This window comes from Brienomyrus brachyistius, chromosome 15 (assembly GCF_023856365.1).
Source record: "Brienomyrus brachyistius isolate T26 chromosome 15, BBRACH_0.4, whole genome shotgun sequence".
Classification (NCBI taxonomy): Eukaryota; Metazoa; Chordata; class Actinopteri; order Osteoglossiformes; family Mormyridae; genus Brienomyrus; species Brienomyrus brachyistius.
Window position 1 is genome coordinate 4,863,091 of NC_064547.1, and position 22,581 is coordinate 4,885,671.

General features: G+C 43.1%; 1 protein-coding gene across 3 annotated transcripts in view; it reads left to right on the forward strand.

The window, feature by feature from the left end:
* The first annotated feature begins 1,692 nt into the window (after positions 1-1,692).
* LOC125709173 (guanine nucleotide-binding protein subunit alpha-11-like) overlaps positions 1,693-22,581 on the forward strand; it is a 41,660-nt gene continuing 20,771 nt past the window's right edge. The window contains exon 1 of one of the 3 annotated variants that reach the window (XM_048977353.1): positions 1,693-2,829. In XM_048977353.1, coding sequence (XP_048833310.1) covers positions 2,694-2,829 — 136 coding nt within the window. In that variant the 5' untranslated portion in view covers positions 1,693-2,693. Of the gene's footprint in view, positions 2,830-6,771; positions 7,053-11,192; positions 12,608-22,581 lie in introns of those variants that run through there. The other 2 variants (XM_048977354.1, XM_048977355.1) reach the window with 2 other exon arrangements.

The following is a 22,581-nucleotide window of genomic DNA, read 5'->3' on the forward strand; positions in this document are numbered from 1 at the left end:
CAGGACCAAACAATAGAATGTATACCGTGAGTTAATAGCTCGTGGTATTGTGAGGATTCTGCCATATTCACACTTACAATAAATTCTGTTTAACAAGAATGTAGCCAATGATGGATCAGGATGTGAAAACAAAACAAAGAAAAAAGATTAAGAAAGTCAATCAACAATGCACAGAAACAGCAGAAGCAGCCATGCAGCAGCTGTCTGACAGTCAGTATCTCATGGTGCTACCTAAGCACCTATAACAAAATGATATCACCCCCCCCCCCCCCCTTTTATTCTGCAATGAGGGAAACCTGGGAATTTAAATCCTCATATTTTTCCTTTGCAGCATTTCACTTTCCTTCTGAACTGGCTGATGTTTCAGCCAAGCTTGAGCTACCGCTTGTCTCATGGCCCTGTTGCCTGTCACGTTGCGATTCAGAAACTCAAGGTTTGGAAAGGACTTTGACCATTCAGAATTCGCTTTGCAGTCTGTCTGTTTCAGCTATTCATTTCGGGACGGTACATGGTCACTGATGTAGGGATTCAGCAATAGTCTTAATAAGGACTGCTAGACACTCAACTCTGACCCGCAGATTTGAGTTCTATTTTTTTGGTACTTAATCACTTATGATGGGTTTAAAATATCAACTGAAAAAGGCTGAACAGGACATACAAACCATGTAAATATGTACTACCAAAGGACTACCAAAAGTGTGGGCTCTGCTTTTTGCTTGCATATGCAAAGCAAAAATGACTTTGAACAACATTTTCCACCGTTTTACTCATAAGAACTGCTTTAGTGCTGATGTAAATAGATTCCAACAATAATGATAAAATTTGGCCTTGACACCAAGGCAACATCAAACCCATTTATCAGCAGGGTGATGCAGGACACAGCCTCGCCGCTAACGATCTTTGAGGACACTGATGAATTCCACCCAGCAGGGATCAGAATGATACATCATTACCACACCTTTTAATGCTATGAAATTTGTTACGCAACTCAGTCATGGCCCGCAGCATTCCAAGGAAGTGTCAACACACAATATCTAAAACTGAAGCACTGGGACCGGTTTGTAGGTCTTATGTTATTGGTGCTATTACGGAAGGTGTCATTTCATTGGTATTCTACTACCATAACCTGCACTTAATGACCTACAGTTTGTACAGTTGGTATTTTGACTGAAGCAATGTATGTTAAGTACCTTATTACGAGTATTAATATGCCAGGATTCCGTTTTTTCCAGATTCATGGCAACTAGTTAACTAATTGTCTTCTGCCCTGCACCAGCGTCTGTAGCATGGCTACAGTAATTGCAATAGATCATCTCAATTAGTGGAGGACACTGGTATTAATAAGATCATAAACAATAACTTTGAATAACAAAGTCCATTTCATCGCTAAATCGTTTCACCGTAACCCCAGGTTTTCACCACACTTTAATCGATCTCACAGGCACTCTCTGACAGAAACGAATATGTAAAAATCCCAGCAAATGTGTATGTTTTTTGCGGTCCCTGACCCAACAAGTCAGTGGTCCATTTTGCTTCAGTGAATTTTCTTCGACGACGAGAATCCTGTGATGTCGGTTAGATACCGTCAGCCGATATGTTAATTAGCAGGCATTTGCTGGGAATTAGCTATGCGACTGACACGCCCGGAAAAGACGATGGTTGGGATCTGAGAGCTGGAGCCCCGCGACCAAACTTGACGCTCGTGTAAAATCCGCCCTCGGAGCGAGCGCGCATCCCGCCCCCGCCCCGTCCCAGTCTCCGCACCGCGGCGGCCCCATCCTCCATTTGCCCTCCGCTCGCCAGTCATCGTGTGTGCCTGTGGTAACCCTCACCACGGGGCTCAGAAGCGGACAGGATCCGTCACCTGCGAAACGTTACAAGGCTGCAAATTCTCCGGGCCGATAAAGGACGCGCTTCTCCGGCCAGCTAGCATCAGTAGCTGCGTTAACTCCCGGAGTCTAGCGGCGTCTCCGTAATTGGGTACCTAGAGAGTTAGATAACCAGCTTATATCTTAATACCGAAAGGGAAAAGACGGGTTTTCCCGAAAAATCGGGTAACATTTTGTACAATGTCGACGGCGCTTTTATGTCGTTTGCTGCTAAGCGCGCACAGCTAATGGGCAGCGCGACGGGCGCTTTCCCCGCCGTATTTAGGGCTCGGTTCTGGGGTGGCTCGTTTTTAAAAGCCGGGGGAACGGCGCGGATGTGGCAGCGGACTATCGTATCCCGCAGCCTCCAGGACTCGGGCTTGTGAGGAAAAAATAATAATTATATTAATAATAACCCACACGGCGCCGGGCGGCCAGAAGGCGACGGAGGGAAAATGTGCCTGTAAAGGTTTCGTGGAAGCGCTCGGAAAGTGGCGCCTGCTGGCCGAATATTACAGCCGGGTAACAGATCCAGGCGCTTAGGCCCGCAGCCTCATTCACTCGAAAATTATCAGATTTTTTTTGTCTCCCCTCCCCTGGTGTCCGCCGGGTGGCTGCAATCAGTAACGGGGCTGCAGCCGCAGCGGTCTCGGTTACCAGGAGGCGAGGCGACCCGCTCCCCTCCATTCTTGTCTGCCGCTCGGCCCCCCTCTAGCCCCCTTTATCTCCCTCCCCCGGTTTGCAGCGAGGACCGGGGACATTAAAAAAAGTAAGCGTGTGCGGTACGCCCCGATATAAACGGGCTCCCTAAAAACGGGCGGGGGGATGACTTTAGAGTCCATGATGGCTTGCTGCCTGAGCGAAGAGGCGAAGGAGTCGAAGCGGATCAACGCCGAGATCGATAAGCAGCTCCGCCGAGACAAGCGCGACTCCAGGAGGGAGCTGAAGCTGCTTCTGCTGGGTACGGTGACCGTCCCCGCCCGCACGTCTAGCGTTATCCTCGCTGCGCTTTATGCTTCACCCCCCGAAAGGCGACGTTAGCCCCGCTAACGCTGACTAGCCTGCCGGCTAATTTTCGCGACGGACCGATGTAGCTTTAATTATCACAGGCTACACGGCCAGCCGCCATCCGACATGCATGTTTAAAAGGAGGTGCAAAGCATGTAGGTGTATTGCGTTAAAATCTTCTTTGCATTATGGAAGGAAAAAAAATGTCATCTGTTTGTATGGAGCAGCTGAAGACGTTTAGCTAGAACTTGGCATCTGGCATAATATATGAAGGCAGGCGAGCTGCTAGCAAATAGTTAATTTATACCTGGTTATAAATACCTGGCCTGCCCCAGTATATTGGATACGGAGCGACATGTTGCGCCGGGGGGATTTCTGACATGAACAAGACTGGGCGACACAGGTGTAACTGCTGTGGCTGTGTGAGGGATGTGGGATGCGAGTCTTGTCGGTGACACTTGTTAAAATGATGCACACGATCGTTATGTATTGCTCCCCCATATCCAGCGCAGCTAAAATATGGTTGCATAAGTTTTCGAGCGGCAGGTTAATGGCCCTATAGTTGGAAATCTAATACGCGGCGCGCAGCTATTTTATATTGTCTGTCTGTTCCCCTGCACTCCATGAAGTATTACATTATTCAGCAACGGTAGTAGCAGCACTTTGATTAATTCCATCGCTGTTCTGTTTAAGCAGGCAAGGATCGTCTGTTTCAATACATACGCACATAAATCAGGTTAACTCCGCATGATGCGCCTCACACTCACACACATGCATTAAACTGGACCGCTACCCGACGAGCGATTTAATTATCTACGAGACAATTACATAATATCTATATGAGGCAGAAACCACATTTGTATACCTGGTTCAGCGTATAGTAGATCTTAGTGGTTGGAATCTAATTATTTCTTCCTGATATGGCTGTCAGATGTAAATTTGACTACAAATCAGGCATTTTAAAATAGATTTCTGGGGAATATTTGACTAGCCGTTTGATTTGACTGTGAAATGAGTTTGACCACTGTTAAAGTGCAGATGACCATACCTAACGTTTTGTGTGTCTGGGTAGCTAATGTAGTTTTGCCCTGATCCGCTCATGCACGTAACCTCAAAGAGGGGAGTGTCTTGCTTTTAAAACATGGCAGGAAATGTAGGCTGCTCTTTCCTTTCTGTAATTAGCATGGGCAGTGTTGATCCTACAGAACGCGGTGCTAAGGACTCCAGTAAATCCTTATTTTTGGCGACTATATGAGATGAAGTGCTGTGCTGTTGCAACTTGAGATTTTGCTTATGTATCATCACATTGTCCAACCCATAATCCCATAATGCATCACACGTTTCGTATTAGTGGCAGTATTGTGGACTGTTTCCTAATTAGGTTTTTACCACTGAAAGAGAAGTGAGAAGGCTTGTTTTTTAATTCCCTTTTTGGAAGGTATCTTACTGTTAAGTGTATCTGTTTAAGGAAAAACCAAATTTTAGAAAATTTATAATGTGTGTCAGTTATACTGAGCGAACCCTGTTACAAGGCCTTGTGGCAGTAATTTCAATAAATCACCCTTTGCTTTGTGAGATATTTCTGCATTTGCAGTGACGTAGTGCACTAACCTAAGAAGTCAGAGCACCGTCAGCTAAATGTTTGTAGTCATAGACTGTTGTCGTGATTTAAATTTTCTTGTTTGAAAAGCTATGCTGTTATCACTCCTTATAAAACATGCATCATAAGCGGACCCTATCTCGCTGATATACACAAGGCAGACAGAGCTGCTTGTGGCGTGGGGCTTTGAGTATAGACAAACACGGCTGTAGAAAATGAAAGGGAAATATGAAGTTTTTAGCTTATTGAATGTTTATGAATCAGTTTTTTTTTGTACGTAATATTTAGGACTCACTAATGTTATGCACTTGGATTTACAGTTAGACTCTAAAATCGCAATGTTTTACCAAGTTATTCATCAGTCTTTATATGCACACATTTGTCACAACCACCTAATATGTTTATGTATTGATTTATGTAATTTTTGTAATAGGCCACTTGCTGGCAGAGAATGTAACATCATTTGTCGAACGGCTAACAAGTATTAATTCTGCTTTTAGTTGCTTTAAGTTTATTACATTCATAGAACGTTACATTAATGATGTTGTGTTGCCGTGAAACATGGTTACCTTCTGAAACCGCGTACATGATGTTTGTGTACAGAGGATATGAATATCTGGTAATGGTGCAGGGATATGGACATTTTGACAGATACCGATAGCCTATATATTTATTGTCTCATATCACTGACATCGCTAACTGGCTAACCTCTGAGCCACTTGCGCTTGCCAGATTGGCTGCTTGACATTATATAATTTTTTTTTTATTCTGTAGAAAACTAAATGGTGATCTGCAGGCCAGATTTAATATTGAATTAAAAACATGTCACAGCCCAGTACAAAAACCATCTCAAAAGTCAGCCTTGCCACCCACCCCTTATTTTGGGGGATATTGTAAAATGAAAACCTGTATCCTGTTCTGAACCAGTATTGGATGAGATTTGTACTGTTTTTGGACTCTGTTATTGATCCCCTTGCTCATCGAGGTTTGTCAGATTTCCACACCTTGCCAGATTTTATGGTCTTGAACTGTCAGGGGGTGTGGAGTCCCATACTTCAGATTGAAAGTGGTCAATGAGCCAATGAAATCCTTCATCCCCCATTATGGAAAATGACTGATGTCCAATGCAGTCATTTCTATTTTAGCAATAATGGCTTTAGCTCATGTGCTAACTCTGAATATTGACAAAATTTTTAATATGCCAGCAATGAGACAATAGGTTTGGTTTCAACCTTGATAGAGACCAAATCAGCCCCCAGTCTCTCCTGCCCCCCTAAACATGCATGGTAGACTCACAGTATTGGTAGGTACATAGCCTTACCATCCATACCCAAATATACCCCCTTTGCAAGTAATGTCGCCCACAAGTCACACATTGGACCGGAACCGATTTATCTTGTTTTTTTTTGTTTTTTTGTTTTTCCCCAGCCAGTACCAGTTGTTAACCAATATATTGTGCTTCTGGTCTTATATCCTGCCTATGAAGGTGTCATTTTATTGAAGATTTGATTAGTTCATTTTATGGATCTTACATTTAAATGTGGGGAAAACCATTTATTTCCACTGGTTTCCTTCTGCAGCTCAAAATGCTGTTCAGGTGGATATTCTGGAGTGTGACTGTGTGCAACTGGCAACCTGTGCAGGGTGTCCCGTTCCTTGTGACCGTTGCTTCATTTATAGTCTTATGCACGGAATTCCTTGGATGTCATATTCATTGCCCCAACAGTAAAGTATATTGTTGTATTGTTATGGACAGATGGTCACCACCTGCAGAGGGGTCTTTCAAACCAGTCCTGCTTCGTGCAGGGCAATACGCTACTGCCTGGGTTAGGTATGGAAAGGTTTCTGTATTTTTATTCGAATTATTTGACTTTTGAAATGTAAGCCATTTATTTTCGGCAAAAGAGCGTCTTGCTAAAGTAGAATTGTCAGTAGAACATTTCGTAGTATGTTTCTCCAATAATCATTCATTAAAGTGTTAATGATTAATCTTGCTCACTTTTTCTAAGCGTGGAACATTTTCTTGCTGGGTTCAAAGGTTTATTTTCGAGCCACAAAGTTGTTTACTAAGCTCCACTATTCAGAGATACAGTTCTAGTGCTCTGGCCCGATTTTGCTTTGACTTAATTCTGAGACTTATGTTCTGTGTAGTAAGGAATGTATTCCTGTTTCTAACCCTAAATTTATTTCACCTGCCTTATATCGGAGGCCTTTCTTTGGAATGAAATAACTACCATTTCATTTCTTATTCTTTTGAGGCAGAAAAAATAACTCAATGTTGCAATAATATGTATTGATTTTTCGATAGTGTATAATTGGAGAAACATCCAGGACTGGATCCCAGTAAGCCACAAGCACATCTTTGGAAGGGTCCGGGGCGCCTGGACACCCTAGATGGCCTCTCTGTTGCCTGGAATGCACTTAAACACACACAGTTACTCAGTATGGGCAATTGAGTCACCGATTTGCTTAACTGCAACCAGTGGGAGGAAATCTGAGTACTGGGAGAGAATCTATGCAAACACTGGGAGAAGATACAGACTCTATACACAGGGTTCAAACACCCAGTGCTCTAGGTGAGGTGAACGTTTCGTTAGAATGATACAACTTTGCCATGCAGTGTAATTTGGTGACTGTTTGCTGCTCGTAGACATAGAGCATAGTTACAACTCGCTTGTATTTTTGACATCTCGCTTTCTTTCCATATAAATATTCCAATATTCAGGTCCGGTTGATTTTTAGTATTTTATAGCTGAGCATAATTAAGTCAGATTTTTTCCCCCAAATAATACGCTTTATGCTAGTTCTCCAGGAGTTAGCAATGGAGGCTTCTGACGATGCACTGATGCAGTGACAAAGGCGGAAAGGTTAATAAGTATTTTGTTAGGTGAAGAATAGAGTTCCAGGCATGGAGTTGAGTCACAAATGAGTTTCTTTAATGAAGATCTCAGTTGAGTCCCAGGTTGTTGTGACTGAGCCCCAAGTCACAGTGTTCAGGTCATGTCAAGTCGCCGATCTCAAGTGTTATTTAAAATTGATTAGAAGGCGACGTTCAGGCCCAGACTTATAATTGTATTTAGCAAATTGAACTTCCACTGTAATGAAAACTAGTTGCATAAATCTGCCACTAGTGCAAGTGCCCTAGTCTCTGAGTTTGGAGAAATGAAACTGAGCAGGAATTTACCAGCCCTTCCAGAAAGGGGACACGGCAGCATCCCCACACATGGATATCCGCGGAGTGTGTGTTTCCTGGGTGCAAAGTTGCTGCATCTTGTCTAAGTGCCTGGTTTGGAAAAGAAAGCTGCCTATGACGGGTCTCCATTATTGACTTTTTAAGCTGCCTCAGGATACTGTCATCCCATCATTTTTCAATCTGCTAGATTTGGGGATAATCTTAGCTCTGTTCAGTGTATGCATATAACGTCAGTAGATGCTACTCTGTAGCTTTGGGACCTAAAGGGTAATTTTGGGACTGTAGGTTAACTGTGTGGCATTTAATTAGTTCTCAGGGCTGCAGTTGTCTTTTAGATGCTTTAAAGGGGTCAGTGTTTAGATTTAAGAGAGCTGCAGGATTTGGAATCATGACAGCTTATGGAGATTTAAGGTGCGTGCCATCAGTCACTTGGTTGTTAGTGCTTCAATAATTATTTCATAAAATAAATGGCCATCAGCAGAATAATTGTTCTTTGTTTTGATTGGGCTGTGGGAGAAGAATAGGACTGCTGTGGCCAAAGTTAATTAGCTTATTAGCCTGGGCGTCTCCATGGACTCTGCATCAGTGTGGTATTAGATACTGCAGTTTGGCTTCTGCAGAAGTTCGTGAGAAGTTTCCGGTGCTGTGGAGATGCTTGAGAGTGTGAGGGATCGCTGCTTAGAGAAGTCTGGATGATATACGGAGTGCCGGTTCCCGAATTCTATCGCTAAGCATTGGCTGTCCACAGTAACCTTCCGTCCTCCTGCAGCCACTAATGAAATGCACATTTCATTGCACTGTTTTCCTCTCGATTTAATTCTGTGTACAGTTGCGAAAGCTCAACTTGACGGGTTTTGTTTTCTCAAGGTTGGTTTTGCTATTATGGAACATGTGAAACCCAGTTAGAGTACGCTAAGCTAAATCAGAATTGCATTAATCTATGGCTGGCCAGTCTTATCCAGAAAGGGCCGCTGTGTATGCAGATTTTCATTGCATCTCCCTAATTAGATTACTAATTAGAGTCCTGACACCAGGGTTTGAACAGCTGACCTATAGGTTATCCCAAAAACCTGCATACACACCGGCCCTTTGCAGATGGGATTGGCTGCCCCTGCATTAAACCTTGACTTTTATTGGCGTTTTCCCTTCTATCTAGACAAGCTATCAATGCTAAGGGGATATTTGCTTGCTTCTAGTAGCAAAGTATGGATACATACAGTGGGGAAAGAAATACATGGTGTAGAGAAGGTTGTGCCAAAATGAATAAACAGAAAAATATAAGTTAATGGATGTACTTATTGGGTACATTGACAGCAACAGACTACATAACTGTGTTTTAATTGTTGTCCATGAATGGATTGCCTGGTGTGAGGGGGAGGCACATGGGGGGGGGGGGGCGCATTGTATTGCCTGATGGCAGTTGGCCGAAAAACCCAGCAGTGGCACTTAGCACGCTGTGGTGGAGTGAGCCAGTGACTAAAGGTGCTCCAAGAGAGTGTTCACACATGGGGTGGGCAGTTTTGCCCCCGTCCTTTTCTCTGTAAGGGGTCCAGGTTCAATTTTTTTTCATGCCAGGGGTGTGCGACTTGATGATGTTAGATCATGATCAATTAAAATGTCTCCACGACCTGCCCTTACTGAGATTTTGTTAGGTTCGCACTACAGTGCAAATTTTATCAGTTGCAGTTCTAAGGCTCATACATGCATCTAAAGTTGTTTTGTCAGCCAAATCCATTTCTACCAATAATGGCAAACAGTAGGTAACGCCTCGGATTTCTTCCCCTCTCCCTTTGGTATCCTAGTCCCAGTGCTTAACGTTAGGGCTGGGCAATTAATCAAAACTGATCTTCTGAACCACTAATCGACGTAATTTTGCCCATGATGGTTGTTCTGGTGATTCTAATACTGTCCCCTTAAAAACTCGCTACCACGTGTGTTGTCACATGACTCCATCCCGTCCGCCTGTGACATGGAAGCGACGTGGAGGAGAACACGTATGCCGAGCCAACTGAGCAACTCAAGCAGCTTGTACCAAAGAAAAATGCAGTTTCTTTGTGGCTTTAGCGAAGATGACACCGAACAAAAAAGGGATCAGATGTAAACAGTGCGGAAATACAATTTCTGTTACTAAAGGTGATACCACCAAGCGATATTTTAGAATACAATGGAAACTGCTAACAGTGATCACGGTTATAATGATCAATGGCTTATATGGATCAAAAAGCTTGGGACACAATCATTCCAGTACAAATACTGTTTAAATAATTCACTTATAGTAATCTGGGTCGGAGTGACGACTCTGAGGCTAGGGATCTGTGCCAGCAATTGAAAAGTTGCTGGTTCAAATCCCGTGAATGTCAGTAGCGATCCTACTCCATTGGGCCCTTGAGCAAGGCCCTTAACCTTAAGTTCCGGTATGATGTTAATCTACATCCAACCCTGCAAGGAGGTCCTCCAACTTAAATTTGGGGGTTGGTTGCAGGATTGGCACTCCAGCCACCAGAAAAACTCGCACTGTTCAATTCAGACTTGTGTGGTACTGAGGTATCACCTGCTGAACGGCATCCCTCATCCCTGAGGTGATTCGTCATGTGGTGGGTGCGGCAACGCACTATAATCGGTGCACGCTCCTTATCTCTTATAGTATTGAAGTAGTCCACTTAGTGTTCATTTTGGGACTTTTTATACATATGGAATACATTTTTTTTTTTTTTTTACATGCCTACTTTGCCTTGCGGGAACCCGTCTGTTCAATTAATCATGACATTGATTTGAGGTCATATCATGCAGCCCTACTCAACATGCAACACATTCCCTATCTGGCAATGTAGTGGCGTGGGTGACATAGAGGAGTTGATCAGTAAACACTTTGACGTCAGTAATACACAACTTGTTGGGATTTTCCAAAAGGGACGAGGTGCAAATAGTAGTAATTAAGGTTAGGTAAGCAAATCCAACGGTAACTTAACAAACCCTTTTAAGCACCTCAAAAGAAAATACGTGAAATGGGCTGCTGTTTTTTTCCTTTAAGTTTTGTTGATTTACAGGGCTTCTTTTTTTTAAAGTAATGGAATAAGTTTAGTTGTACTGTTCAGTAACTTGCAAAATAATCTTAAAAACCAACATGAAATAGAATTTGTGATAAGATCGTGGCTTGTAATCCTGCCTTAAAAAATATCATGATATATTTTTGTCATATCGCCCACTCCTAATTCAGGCTTTTGACATCAACTGAGCTGATCTTTCTTTCCCGAGTTACAGGGTAGAGCCACTACACCAGCATCTGTGGATGGGAATATGTCTTCAGCAGGTTGCTGTGCACATGAAAGGACCTGAGCCTCCTCAAAGAGTATTCTGCTGTGGCCTTTCCTGTGCTGCACCTCCTCCTGGTGCTGGCCAGTCCAGTCTGCTGTTCATGCAGAGTCCCAGGTCTTTGTTGCCCTCCACTAGCTACAGCGGTCTCAGGGGCTCCTCATTGTGGATAATACTTGCCATTTATCATCCTGCGAGATTAAGATCCATGTTTCATGTTGTGACATAAAACACTTGATTTCATGCCCTATACATCTCCTACTATGTACAGGCAAGTAAAAATTGAAAATTGGCCCAGGTTAGATTCTTATTTTTATACCAAATAATCTTTGATTTTCTTTTAATGGTTTTTGAAATATGGTTGTTGGCGTCCCCCCGTGACCCGAAGAGTAGGGACCTTATTTTCATTTCGATGGTTTCTACCGTTAATTGTGGGCTTTGCTACAAATTTCCTGAAAAACTTTACTTTTTTTTTTTTTGGTTCCTGTGGGGTTTTTTTTGTAGGCATCTATGGGAAAATGATGGTTGGGGAAAATTGATCAACAGTTCAGGTCAACAACTGGAAAAATCTCTGCATATCAATGGATAATTTCACTTCTGTTTTTGAAGGGCGAAGGGAATAAAGTGGAGGTTGACAAGAGTTAGGAACAACTTTTTGTATCTGCTGGTATCTAGTAATTTTACTATTTCTATTTTCTTTGCGGTTTAGGGAATTACTACTCGCTACAAAAACTACCTCAGGCGGGCAAGAATACTTTGGCATTGTTTGAGGTCTTTTTCAAAAGATTTGTGTTTCATAAACAGTTTTTCTGTTCTCTTCTTCAAAATGAGTAAAATCAGGGTGGAAGCACCACCACTGAAGGCTGCTTTTTGCAGGAAGGCAGGGATTTCGGCTAAAAGTAATCGAAGTGCATTCAGCAACCTGTTCCATGCAAGACGTACGATGTAGCGTCTCTGGTGTCCGCAGCCTTGCAATATTGACCTCTGTGTCATATGAGGTTTTTGCATTCAGAACGCGATCATCTTTAACATGTCGCCCTGTGGATATTGTAAATACTCATGTAAAGGGATTTTGTGCTTTTGGAAAAACAGTTTGAGGGGCAAGTTGAGTATTTTCCATATGACTGACTTCTGAAAAGCTTTCTGAATTTAACGCTGTAGATTAGTAGGACTGGTGACCAAAGTGGAGTGTTGTAGCAGTTCGGCGGTTCTCGCGCCTTGTCTTTCTTATGGTGGTCCCCTGCCAATTAGCCTGCAGGTTACACTTCAGTTTGCTGAGCTTGATAATATTATATACAGATGATAGAAGACTAAAATATAAGTGCTGGCCAGTCTGTCTTCTCCATGTTGAGCCTCATCTTAAATAAAAACTACTGAGGGAGGAAGATCCGAACAATGGGAGACGGTTTCAGTGATTGTTCAGGAAGTGCGTGCGACTCGTGCTGTTACATGCCGTCACAGCAAAACATTGATGAGCATAACACAAGCAAGTACTGACCGAAAGGGAGCGAAACTGATAGATCCTTTGGTGGCGTTGTTAAAAGTAATGAAATTGTGTGAAAAGGGTGAAATGGAGGAAACAGCGACGTGGAGCTGAAGGAGATGGATCCTGCATGTTAGGAGGAGGTCGGTGGCTAAATAGGTACTGCACTGCTAATATAAAACGCATAAGGTAAATGGGTTTAAAGGAATGTAATTGACCAGACTCATTAACTAACCTGCAACTGAGAGAAAAATGGGGAGCGGTGTGGAATCAGGAATAGCCATGCTTCCTGGGAAGTTAACTGTATTCCTCGATGTTTTCAGCTGCAGCTGAAGTCTGCACAATGTTCCCGAGCTGGAGTCAGAATGATTTAGTATGTAGAGGTGCTGGCCTGAGTCTCGCCGGGTCGTCTTAAGGAAAAACCTGCCCTTTGCAGTTTTGCTTTCATTTCCGACAACCTCATTTTTTGTCCTGGGTGTGTCTTTTGGGTTCCTTTTTTAGTTGCAGGTGCACATTAAGGCGCAATAGTTCAGCCTTGGCAGATTAACCTCTGGGCAGCGTTTTAATTTACAGTTTTGCTTGAGTAGCTTTCAGTTACAAATGAGTTTAGGTCGTCTGTCTCCCTGAAAGTCTTGCACGCAGTTTAACTTGGTAACTAAATGTCGAAAAAGCATTAAATGGTTTGAATGAAAATCACTCGAAGGCGGTGCTGCTTCACCTTGGAGCTACCTCACATGTTGAGGTATGGATTATTGTTTAGAGCAACGTTTCCCAGTCCGGTACTCGGGGACCCGCAGACTCCACCGGAAGCTGGGAGGGAGCAAAAATGTGGACGGTCTGTGGGTCCCCAAGGAGTGGGCTGGGAAACAATGGACTGTAGGGGAAAACAATATTAATTTGTCCACAGTGAATGCCTGCTTGTGTAATTAGAGATTTTTGGAAAGGGATGGTGGTCTTCTCTCAGCTCTTTATTTGAAACACATTTGTCCCATCTTCTTGTGCTCCTAGACTCTTATTGGCTACTGGTAATCAAATCGGTTTTTCAATAATTTCTCTCCCAGTTTGTTCATCCTATAATCTTTAGCCCTGTTATTTCTATAATAGACAAGCAGAGTGCACTGAAAAGGTTTGTAAATAATTTATGAACTTGTAGATCAAAGCTGATTGGTCAAGTTCTCAAAGCGTTGGTGTCCAGTTAACCCACACTGGGTAAAATGGTGTGCTGCTCAGCTCAATGAAATCCTACCTGATACAGAGATTAGGTGCTGGATTCCCATCCCAGCGGATCCTGCGCTGGAATTTGCTTGGGCTGCGTGGGTGCAGCATATCTCGGCGCCTCACGCAGGCCAGCTTCTCAAACGGTGCATGCTTTTTGTGTGTCAGCTTGCTACAGAGCCACGTCGCTTCCTGTGTGTCAGGGCTTGGAAGTAAGGTGCTAGTCTTCATGTTCGCGGTATAATATTTTGTGTGTGTCATTCTGCTGAAGCTTTCCAGGAGGGGGCTTTCAGATGTCAGCAGTGAGATTGCTGCCATACACAATTTTGAGAGGAAGAGGAGAAGCTTATTTGCAGTTGCATGAAGAACGTAGCATTTAATAATAGTTGGCGTATATGTCAATATTTGCTGTCGTTTGTCTTGCTGGGATGCATTTCTCCTACGTTAGCAACTTGATATCTGGAACCGTGCAAATGAATGAGTGCAACTAACTCAAGCTTTTGGGAAACATACCCCAGATTGACGCTGCTTAGTGACGCCTCTGTGAACGTTTTTCTGTATGGTACCTTGCTGGATTGGAGCAGCACATTGGCAAACAGGTTGATGTTGTTCAAGGGTCTGTTTGCTTAGACACACACCCAGAGCTTGTTGACTGGCCAGCAGTTTCCCTTCCTTTTTCCCCACGTAACGGCCAGCGGTTCCTCCCTGTAAGGCATCGTACCATGAGCCATGTTGCGCATATCATTAACTGTGGGCTGGATTTGTTTCCCCAGTCCCCAGATGCATTGCTGTGACTTAAATGTTGCAAAGTTTTAGTAGTATTTTAGGTGGGAGTTTCCTAACATCAGACGAAAATAAGCCTGTAGCAGCTATCTGTAGTCTGTATGAAGCATGAAATGAGCTTTGTCAGAGCCAGAGTTTCTAATCACACTTGATGAAAAAATTCTTTGGGTCATTGTTAAATACTGACCTTTTATATTACATATGAAATATGACACTTTTCTACCAACGGAATACAAATTTACCTTCACGGGAATTAAAGGTAATTACTGTTACTTTATAAGAATGATACTTGTGCCGTATAAACATGAGCGAATAAACAGACCTTTTTTTCTTTTTTTTTTTGCCCCCACAGACAGCCGATCTTGCATCCGAAATTCAGACACTTGATTGCATTAATACTATGATTTAATAATCAACCCCCCACTATGGCCTAATTCATTAGGATGTTTGCTAGAAGCAAAACCGACCTGGACTGTAGGTTGTTGACGTTGCCGGTTGCCTAAATCCTGAATTACAGATGGGTTGTAGAATTTTAAAACAAAAAACGCAGGTGCTACCTAATAACTGCTGTAATGTATTGGAGGTGAGTCAACACTGTTCATAGGGGAAAGTGGGCATTTCAAAGTACAATGGCTTTTTATCTTCCGTTCATGAGATCTGTTTGGGGTCCTGTTAATGCTGTGTCTCACTTGGCTCATAATGTTAATTTATAAATGTATTAATGCCGGCACATGACTGAAAGTGCATGCACTGTATATTAGAGTAACTTAAAACCGCAATTTCTGTGTTTCTTTATGTGAAGAATTAAGTTTATGCATCCCCGTCGTCTTACTTTCATCTTACATGCATGTTAATAGAATAATGCAAAATTCCCCCCCCCCCCCCCCCCATCCTGGTTAATGGAACATTTGAGCTATAGCCAAAAACCCTCTACCAGACCAGCTGCCAAAAGGTCCTTGACAAGTTTCTTTTGTAGAGAGAAGCAGGTTAAACATGTAAACAAACAATAAATAAATACTACTGCCGGTGTAGCTTCAGTTTGTGATGTCATTCTTTAATTGTGTTCCTATGTTTCTGTCTACAAGCGCAGAAAGTTCTGTTTGCTGGACACAGTGCTTGAAATGGTTTGGTCATGAGGCCTAGTAGATCGTGGTGATTCTGCAGATGGGATTTAGAGCTGGAGCCCTGAGTGGGTGGTCCCACGATAGATTGTTGCCGGGGCAGCACTCTGAGGCTAGGGACTGGCTAAGCCGTCTGCCGAGTCGATAACGGGATAGGGCGCAGGCTCTCGCAGATCCCAGCCACCTCCACAGCAAATTGCAGCTAAGTGCCCTAATGGTTTATATACACAGAGATGGGTACTGCTGTTATACCCTTAATGCAGTTTTGCGGTCGTGTCTGTGGAAGTCCATCTGCTCGTATATGTGCTGTTCGCTAGATGACGTTGCGCAGGACAGGGATATCTTTTGGCATGCGGGGTAGTTTGCAGGGGCCGATGAAGGTACCTAGTTCCTTTAGAAAGAGATTTTATTTATAAATGCCTTGGAATGTTTGTTTTTTGCCGGAAAACTGTGAACCTGGTTGGAAACTTTGGATTTAATGGTGCTGACCAAAAAAAAAAAAAAAACAGCTCGTGTGTGTATTTATATATTTTTAAATGTGTTTTGTTGGTCTGCCATTTGTTCATTTGTTTTAGAAAGGTAGGGCTTTGGAGTCTCTGGTCTGGTAGATGTGCTGGGTTGGATTTTCTTGGCTGGCAGTTTGGTAGGTCAGTGAGACTGAAGCTGAATGCTGTCTCTGTGAAAGGTGGCGACTCTCCGTCTTTGTATGACAAAGGCTGTTAGCTTACAGAACTACCCCCCCCCAGCTCTGCTAATGTTTGTTCTGTATTACCTGTGTTACCAGTTCAGTATTAATACCCTGATGACATGTGGAACAGGTCTGGCCTGGGATTGGTATTCGTCTCTGTCTCGTCTGCTTTTGCAGGGCGGTTGTGGCCGAGTGCTCTTGAGTAGATGGTACTTGTGCACTGTGATCGCCACGTGCAGTCGGGTTTCGCGCGCGTGTGCGCGGCTGCTCCCCTATACCTGATTCTCATCAGGGTGTGCTGCATGCTCACAGATGCGTCGCTGCCGCATTATGGAACTTAACATGGAGGACAGGCAATTTCAGGATGGCTGTTAAGAGGAGAACATGAACAGCTACATAATGTTCCGCACATGTTTCTGCTTCTTACCCTGTCCAGCCTGTTTTGTGGGTGCCATAGGGCTGCATTAGTCATTAACTGTGGACGCGAGTATTAAAGCCTACTTACAAGGGTTTTGGGGGGTGGGATTGTAAGGCAGGGGAAATCCGGTCCATCCGGATTTAAAAAGTTTATACCCACTTATCTGTCATTTTCTGCCAATTTCCCTCAAAGCCACTCCAAGTAGTCTGCAAATGTAGATGTTTCCATTTGTTGGAGCATTTGAAAGTCGTACTAATTCATTTTAATACTTATTGAAAATCCTTCATATTCGGTGAATTAATTCTGGTGTTGGCTTCCCTCTGGCATATTACATTATTAGGGCACCTCTGTGCAGTTGCTCCCCCTCCCTCACCTCTGGGGTCGGGGCTTTTCCTCCTGCAGTCTGAAAACATGCACTGAGGTGAATCAGCATCTGTGAAACGCTGATTGTGTGTGCGTGTTTGTGTGCTGTGATGGCTCACAGCCACGTACTGAAGGTGCAGTTGGAAGATGGATGTCCGTTTTGGTTTTTTGATGTGCCTGTAGCCAACCATTTAGGGCCCGTTTTGAGGAATATCCCGCTAACTTAGGGCAAGTTGGGTGGACACCAGACTGGTGGGTCAGTCCATATTCTCCTTTTAAGAATGGTGTGGTTTTCTCTTTGCAGCACAGCCTTCGAGAGTCACAGATTGGTGCTGTTGGCAGAGGGTGGGGGTGCCTGTTATGTAGACTGGGATGTTCTAGGAAATGTACTTTGAAATCAGGCCACTCCATCTGCATTAATACTATACATTTATTCTTTGAGCCACAGAAGCCTAATTATACCTCATATTAGGGAACAATGCAAGACAAGACGCTTTACTGTGGACTCGCATGTTGCCTATGGTCCCATCACAATGGAAATTTTGTGTCCAACATTCATACCACATGCTCTTCTCAGCAGATACTCCTGCCGGAAATCATGCAGCACATCATATTGTAATGTGTGATTATATGTGATAATGAAATTTATGCTGCTGCAATGTCTTCCAGTGCAGGAATCTGATAATGTGACCTTCCAAGAAGTGTTCCGTTTTGCTGCTGTTAAATAGTTCTTGGCACAAGCTATATTTTAAAATGCAATCGCTCTTCCTAATTTACATTATACACATGCAACGAGGACGGACAGCATACCAGAAACGGTGCATGATAAATGACTAAACCACAACTAAATCACAATTACAAACACAGCTGCGACAGTGAGTCATATTATGTTGAATACCAAATAGCTGTATGTGTCAGCTATGAAAGGTCCGACAATCAGCGGTTTGTGAGTTTTCAAAGCAACGTGAGGTAACTAATAGAGTTGCAGGCAAGCCCAATAATAAGCCCCCTAATTGCAAATACAGCGGTCACATAAACGGCCTGTGCTGAACGCGGACTAGCTGCATCAGCAAAGAGCGCTCGCATACTGACAGGGACATAAGGACTCCAGCAGTGTGGTTTCTGTACGCAGCAGAAGGATAGACTTTTTGGAACTGCATGAGCACCTCTGTGACCTAGATTCAACAAAAACGGTACATCGTGAACTTCATAAACCTGCACTGTATATAGCAGGACTGCCATTCAGAAACCATTTATATCCAAGTCCTTTGCACAAAAATGCGCAACTTGGTGCGAGGAGCTCAAAACCTGAACCTCAGAATATGGTAAAAAATAGGTAATATAATGTATCGTCCCCTTTTCCTGCATCTGGACAGGTTGATGTTTGCAGAAAGCACAAAGATGCCTCCGGCCCACAGTGTGTTAGCATGGCCGGTTTCTCATGGGAGTCGTTAGGTCCAGGAAATGCTGTGGTGTATGAGGCCATTTCACTGGAACGGCCACCACCCTCTGATGCCAACTCGGGTTTCTCAATGTTTCTTGTACTCTTAGGCTGGTTCCATAAAGGTTTCATGAAGACCAGGATGAAATCAAGACCCTTCCTTGGCTGCATGAAATCTAAGCATCACTGAACCCTTATAGAACATAGATTTTGAAGTTGATTCCACCTTAATTCCTCAAAGAATTGGAGACCCCTCTCCTCCACCTTAGTATCTCACTACAGACGATTCATGACATCTGTTACAGCATTTCCACAAAGCGTTGAATCTTCTAAAGGGAAAGGGTAGTAATCCTCCTTTGTACCTCCTTTATTTGTATTCTTGTGGGTGATGATGTTCACCCTCTATGTCTGTTACGTTACTTTGTAGTGGGTGGTGTGGTGGCTCAGTGAATAGAAAATTACTTTAGATGATAAATTGAGTTTTTATGAACATAAATAAATCGTATGAAATGTCACAGCCGAACAGAAGGTAGTTTTTGGGTCAAAATGTTCCCCCTCAAATTTTTTATAAATTATTTTTTTTTAAGCAAGTTTTGTGTTCCTGTTGAACCGTTCAGACGATTTGTTTCATGTTCTCTATGCTATTCTGTTTAATTTGTATTTGGGGTAGTTTGTTGTTCGGTGTGTTAGGCGTCTGACCCTATATCATTGTCGGAAATTAACTGAGGCAAAAATGATCTGAGCGTGCTCCTAAAAACCGTGATCTAGGGGTAAAAATCGCCCCCAAGATTTTGTAAGGGGGAAAAATGCAGAGTTACACTGAGCCATTTTTATTTTTCTTCATTTAATTTAATTTCCATTTTCATCTCTAAAATTCTCGTACAAACTGGACTGTTGTTCACGTTACATGCATACATAACTTTATGTATCATGCAGCTATCTACCTAGTACTATGTAACGCTGTTAAGACACCTTTATCTTTCAGTAAAGGCATTCATCAAAAAACAAATAAGCCGATCTCTCTCGGGGGCGTGACTGTAGATCGTCTGCTTACCCCTGGCTTCCCTACCCCCCATCAACAGCTTTTATCCTCACTTCGGGCTGGGCGGCGTATCGAATTTTCTCAGTATACCGATATATTTTCGAAATAAGATACATGACATCATTCATATCGATAAATCTTTTATTGTGTGTTAAAACCAATAGTATACCTTCCTGGTTGTGAACAGTGTGAGAGCTTCAGTTGTGATACTGAGCACTCCAAGAATTGACAGCTAAAACCAAACCGCTCAGTTAGCGTTTCATGGGTAGTTGATGGGGGCGAAGAATAACGCTTGTTTTGGTACTTGTTTTATTTTGTCTTAACCTGTGAGCCGTTCGGCAATATTTTAACAATATTGACATTTTGTAATTGTTTTATTTTGTTGAAGGGGTTGGTTTGCATTTACTGTTGTAAGACATTGCCTTTTCCCAAATATTTTGAATAGACCTTCAAAAATTTCTAAAAAGTGCTTTTTATTTACTCATGTTGGCACAAGTTGTTGATTATGCATTAAAAATCTGAGCGTGTTTTACATTAAAAACAGAAACTTTATGCATTAATTACTATTTTTAAAAAGTGCCCCTAAAATTTTAATGCCCTCATTTTTCGACAGTGGAAGCAAAACTTTCCCCCCTCTAATGTCATCCTGTGTCCAGAAGGATGTATGTTCAAATCCCATGGTCAGCAGGGTATTCCGGACAGTTGGCATCTTGGGAAAGGCCAGTAACCCCAAGCAATACCATAACTTGCTTTCATCTATATATCAGCCTGCTGTACCTGTGTGCATGTAAAAACTATCCAGATTCCACATGGATGAATAAATGACTGTTCTACCTGCGAGTAAGTTTTGAAATTGCTGTAGTGCTATTACTGGCCTACAGTAGGCAGTATACAGGCGTCATGCACATAAATACAAAATTGTGCCTGAATTAGAAGTGATATGTGAAGCTGTGATACTTTGATTTCTGTCTGTCTTTGTGTTCACATTAATGCATAGTGCACTGTTCTGAGATGCTTACGTTCAGCGGCACACATAACTGGTAAGCATTCGCCCCGCAAAGTCACGCGCGTGTCAATTTCTTGTGGTGGCAGCGCAAACGTGAATTTTATGCGCATTCGCATTATGACAAATCACTGCATTTTAGCCTTTATACCACGGAAGAAGTACAAATTAGCTACATAAAGGTTAAAATGCACGGTAACTTCTCGTCACAACAGTACTAATGCACATAAAATAAATACCCATTTGTGCTGCTATGTATGGCAAGAAATTGCTGCACATAGCGCTTCGTATGGCGAACGCCTACCAGGTATATGCACCCCTGCTTATATGTAATGTGATAGTATATGCTTATGAAAAACTCTTTGTGTGTGTGTGTGTGTGTGTGTGTGTATATGTCAGTATTGTCATACCTTTTCCTTGAATGTTCTTGATGAAGACTGGTATTTAAGTGTTTTTGGCATCTGCGTTTCTCACTGGATTATTAGATAAAAACAGCAGGAATCTCACCACTGCAGTAGCAGGGTGGGTGTGTAAACATGTGACACAGTCACATGAAATTTGGGGATTTTATATTTTATCAGACTGTCCCAGAGCAGCGGCGGGGCATCTGAAGAGGCCTCCTCAGCAGTGAGTATCACCCCTAGGGGATCAAGGCCCGGTTCCCCTCTGTTACCTTTAGACCAGTTGAAGCCACAGCCCAGGCAATAAAGAGCTGCCCTTCAAAAGAAGCCGCAGGCACAACCTCTCCCACGGGGAAAGTCTTGTGCAGTGAATTCTGCTGAGCTGGCGCCCTCCCAGTGGGGAACGTTTGCAGATTTTTTCAAAGCCCCTGTCGCTCTCCCTTCCCTTCTCTTGCCTTGAACCGAAACACACCTGAAGTTATCGGCCTCTGTGATTTCCTGCTGGATCTTTGTCCTAAACGCTTACTTGTGGCTTTGCTGAAACCTATGGACGCTTATCCCAGTTAGTGCAGTTCATTTAAAGCTATTATCAAGCAGTTGCCAGAGAGCGGACTGCCGGATCTGTGGGTGGCAGCCCGCCGTTGTCTGATGTAAAAGGCTTAAGCTGAGGTTACACACAAGCTACACTTATTTTTTTTTTTGAGAGGTTGAGGATTAGTGATCAAATATGCTGACGCGCATTACTTTACGGCAAGGGTCTGTGTTCTCAGTGCACCGAATGACCTCTTCGGCCTTTACAAATTTGTCTGTTTACAGAACGTCATGGTGTGGCACGTCACCTCTGCCTTACTCTGGCCCCAATAAGCCAGACTCGTCAGGTAATTCTGGGAGGTATTGGGGCATTTCTAGAATTGTTGTATTTAGGTGCACACAATTAAAGGGCACGGCCCTTAAAGTAACCCTGCCATGGCCACCAGCAATGAGAACTGGATTCCTTCATATGTGTTATGTGTGAAAATTTCAATACAGGAAGTCTCTCTGTTGCACACCATCATTGGCCAAAACTGCATCCAAAGTGTTTGTGAGCATCATTGTCACTTATCGGGGACGTGCACTTTTACAAACACACAGCCTCCCTAGGAACTAGACCCCATATTCATGCAAATGAAGATAATCTTTCCTTATATTTATTTTCTGTGCATTTTAGTTCACAAAAGATGCACGGTGGCAAGATTTTGTCTCATGTGACACAAACCTGAGTATACAGTGCTCCTCTTTGAAAAATGTTTTGCCTTTGATTTAACGGGTTACTGTGCACTTTTGCTGATAACATTCAGCCTACCATGGGTTTAAGGCTACCCGGCTAGCCTTAACATGACCTGATCTGTAATATGGTTTATCTCCTGTAAAATATTTGTGTACGTCTACCTTTTGTAAAGCCCAGTTTTCCTTCCGCCTACAACACGTGTGGGTTCAAGGAGGTATAGTGGCGCGTTCGATTACTTCTCTCCGACTCGGAACTCGGACGAAAACGTCACAAAAAACATCACTTCCCGTCGGAAACACGCCTCTTTTATGACGTTGATGTCGTACAGAATTTTCTTGTCCGAGTTGCCCGACACGTACTTTCAACATGGCGGCT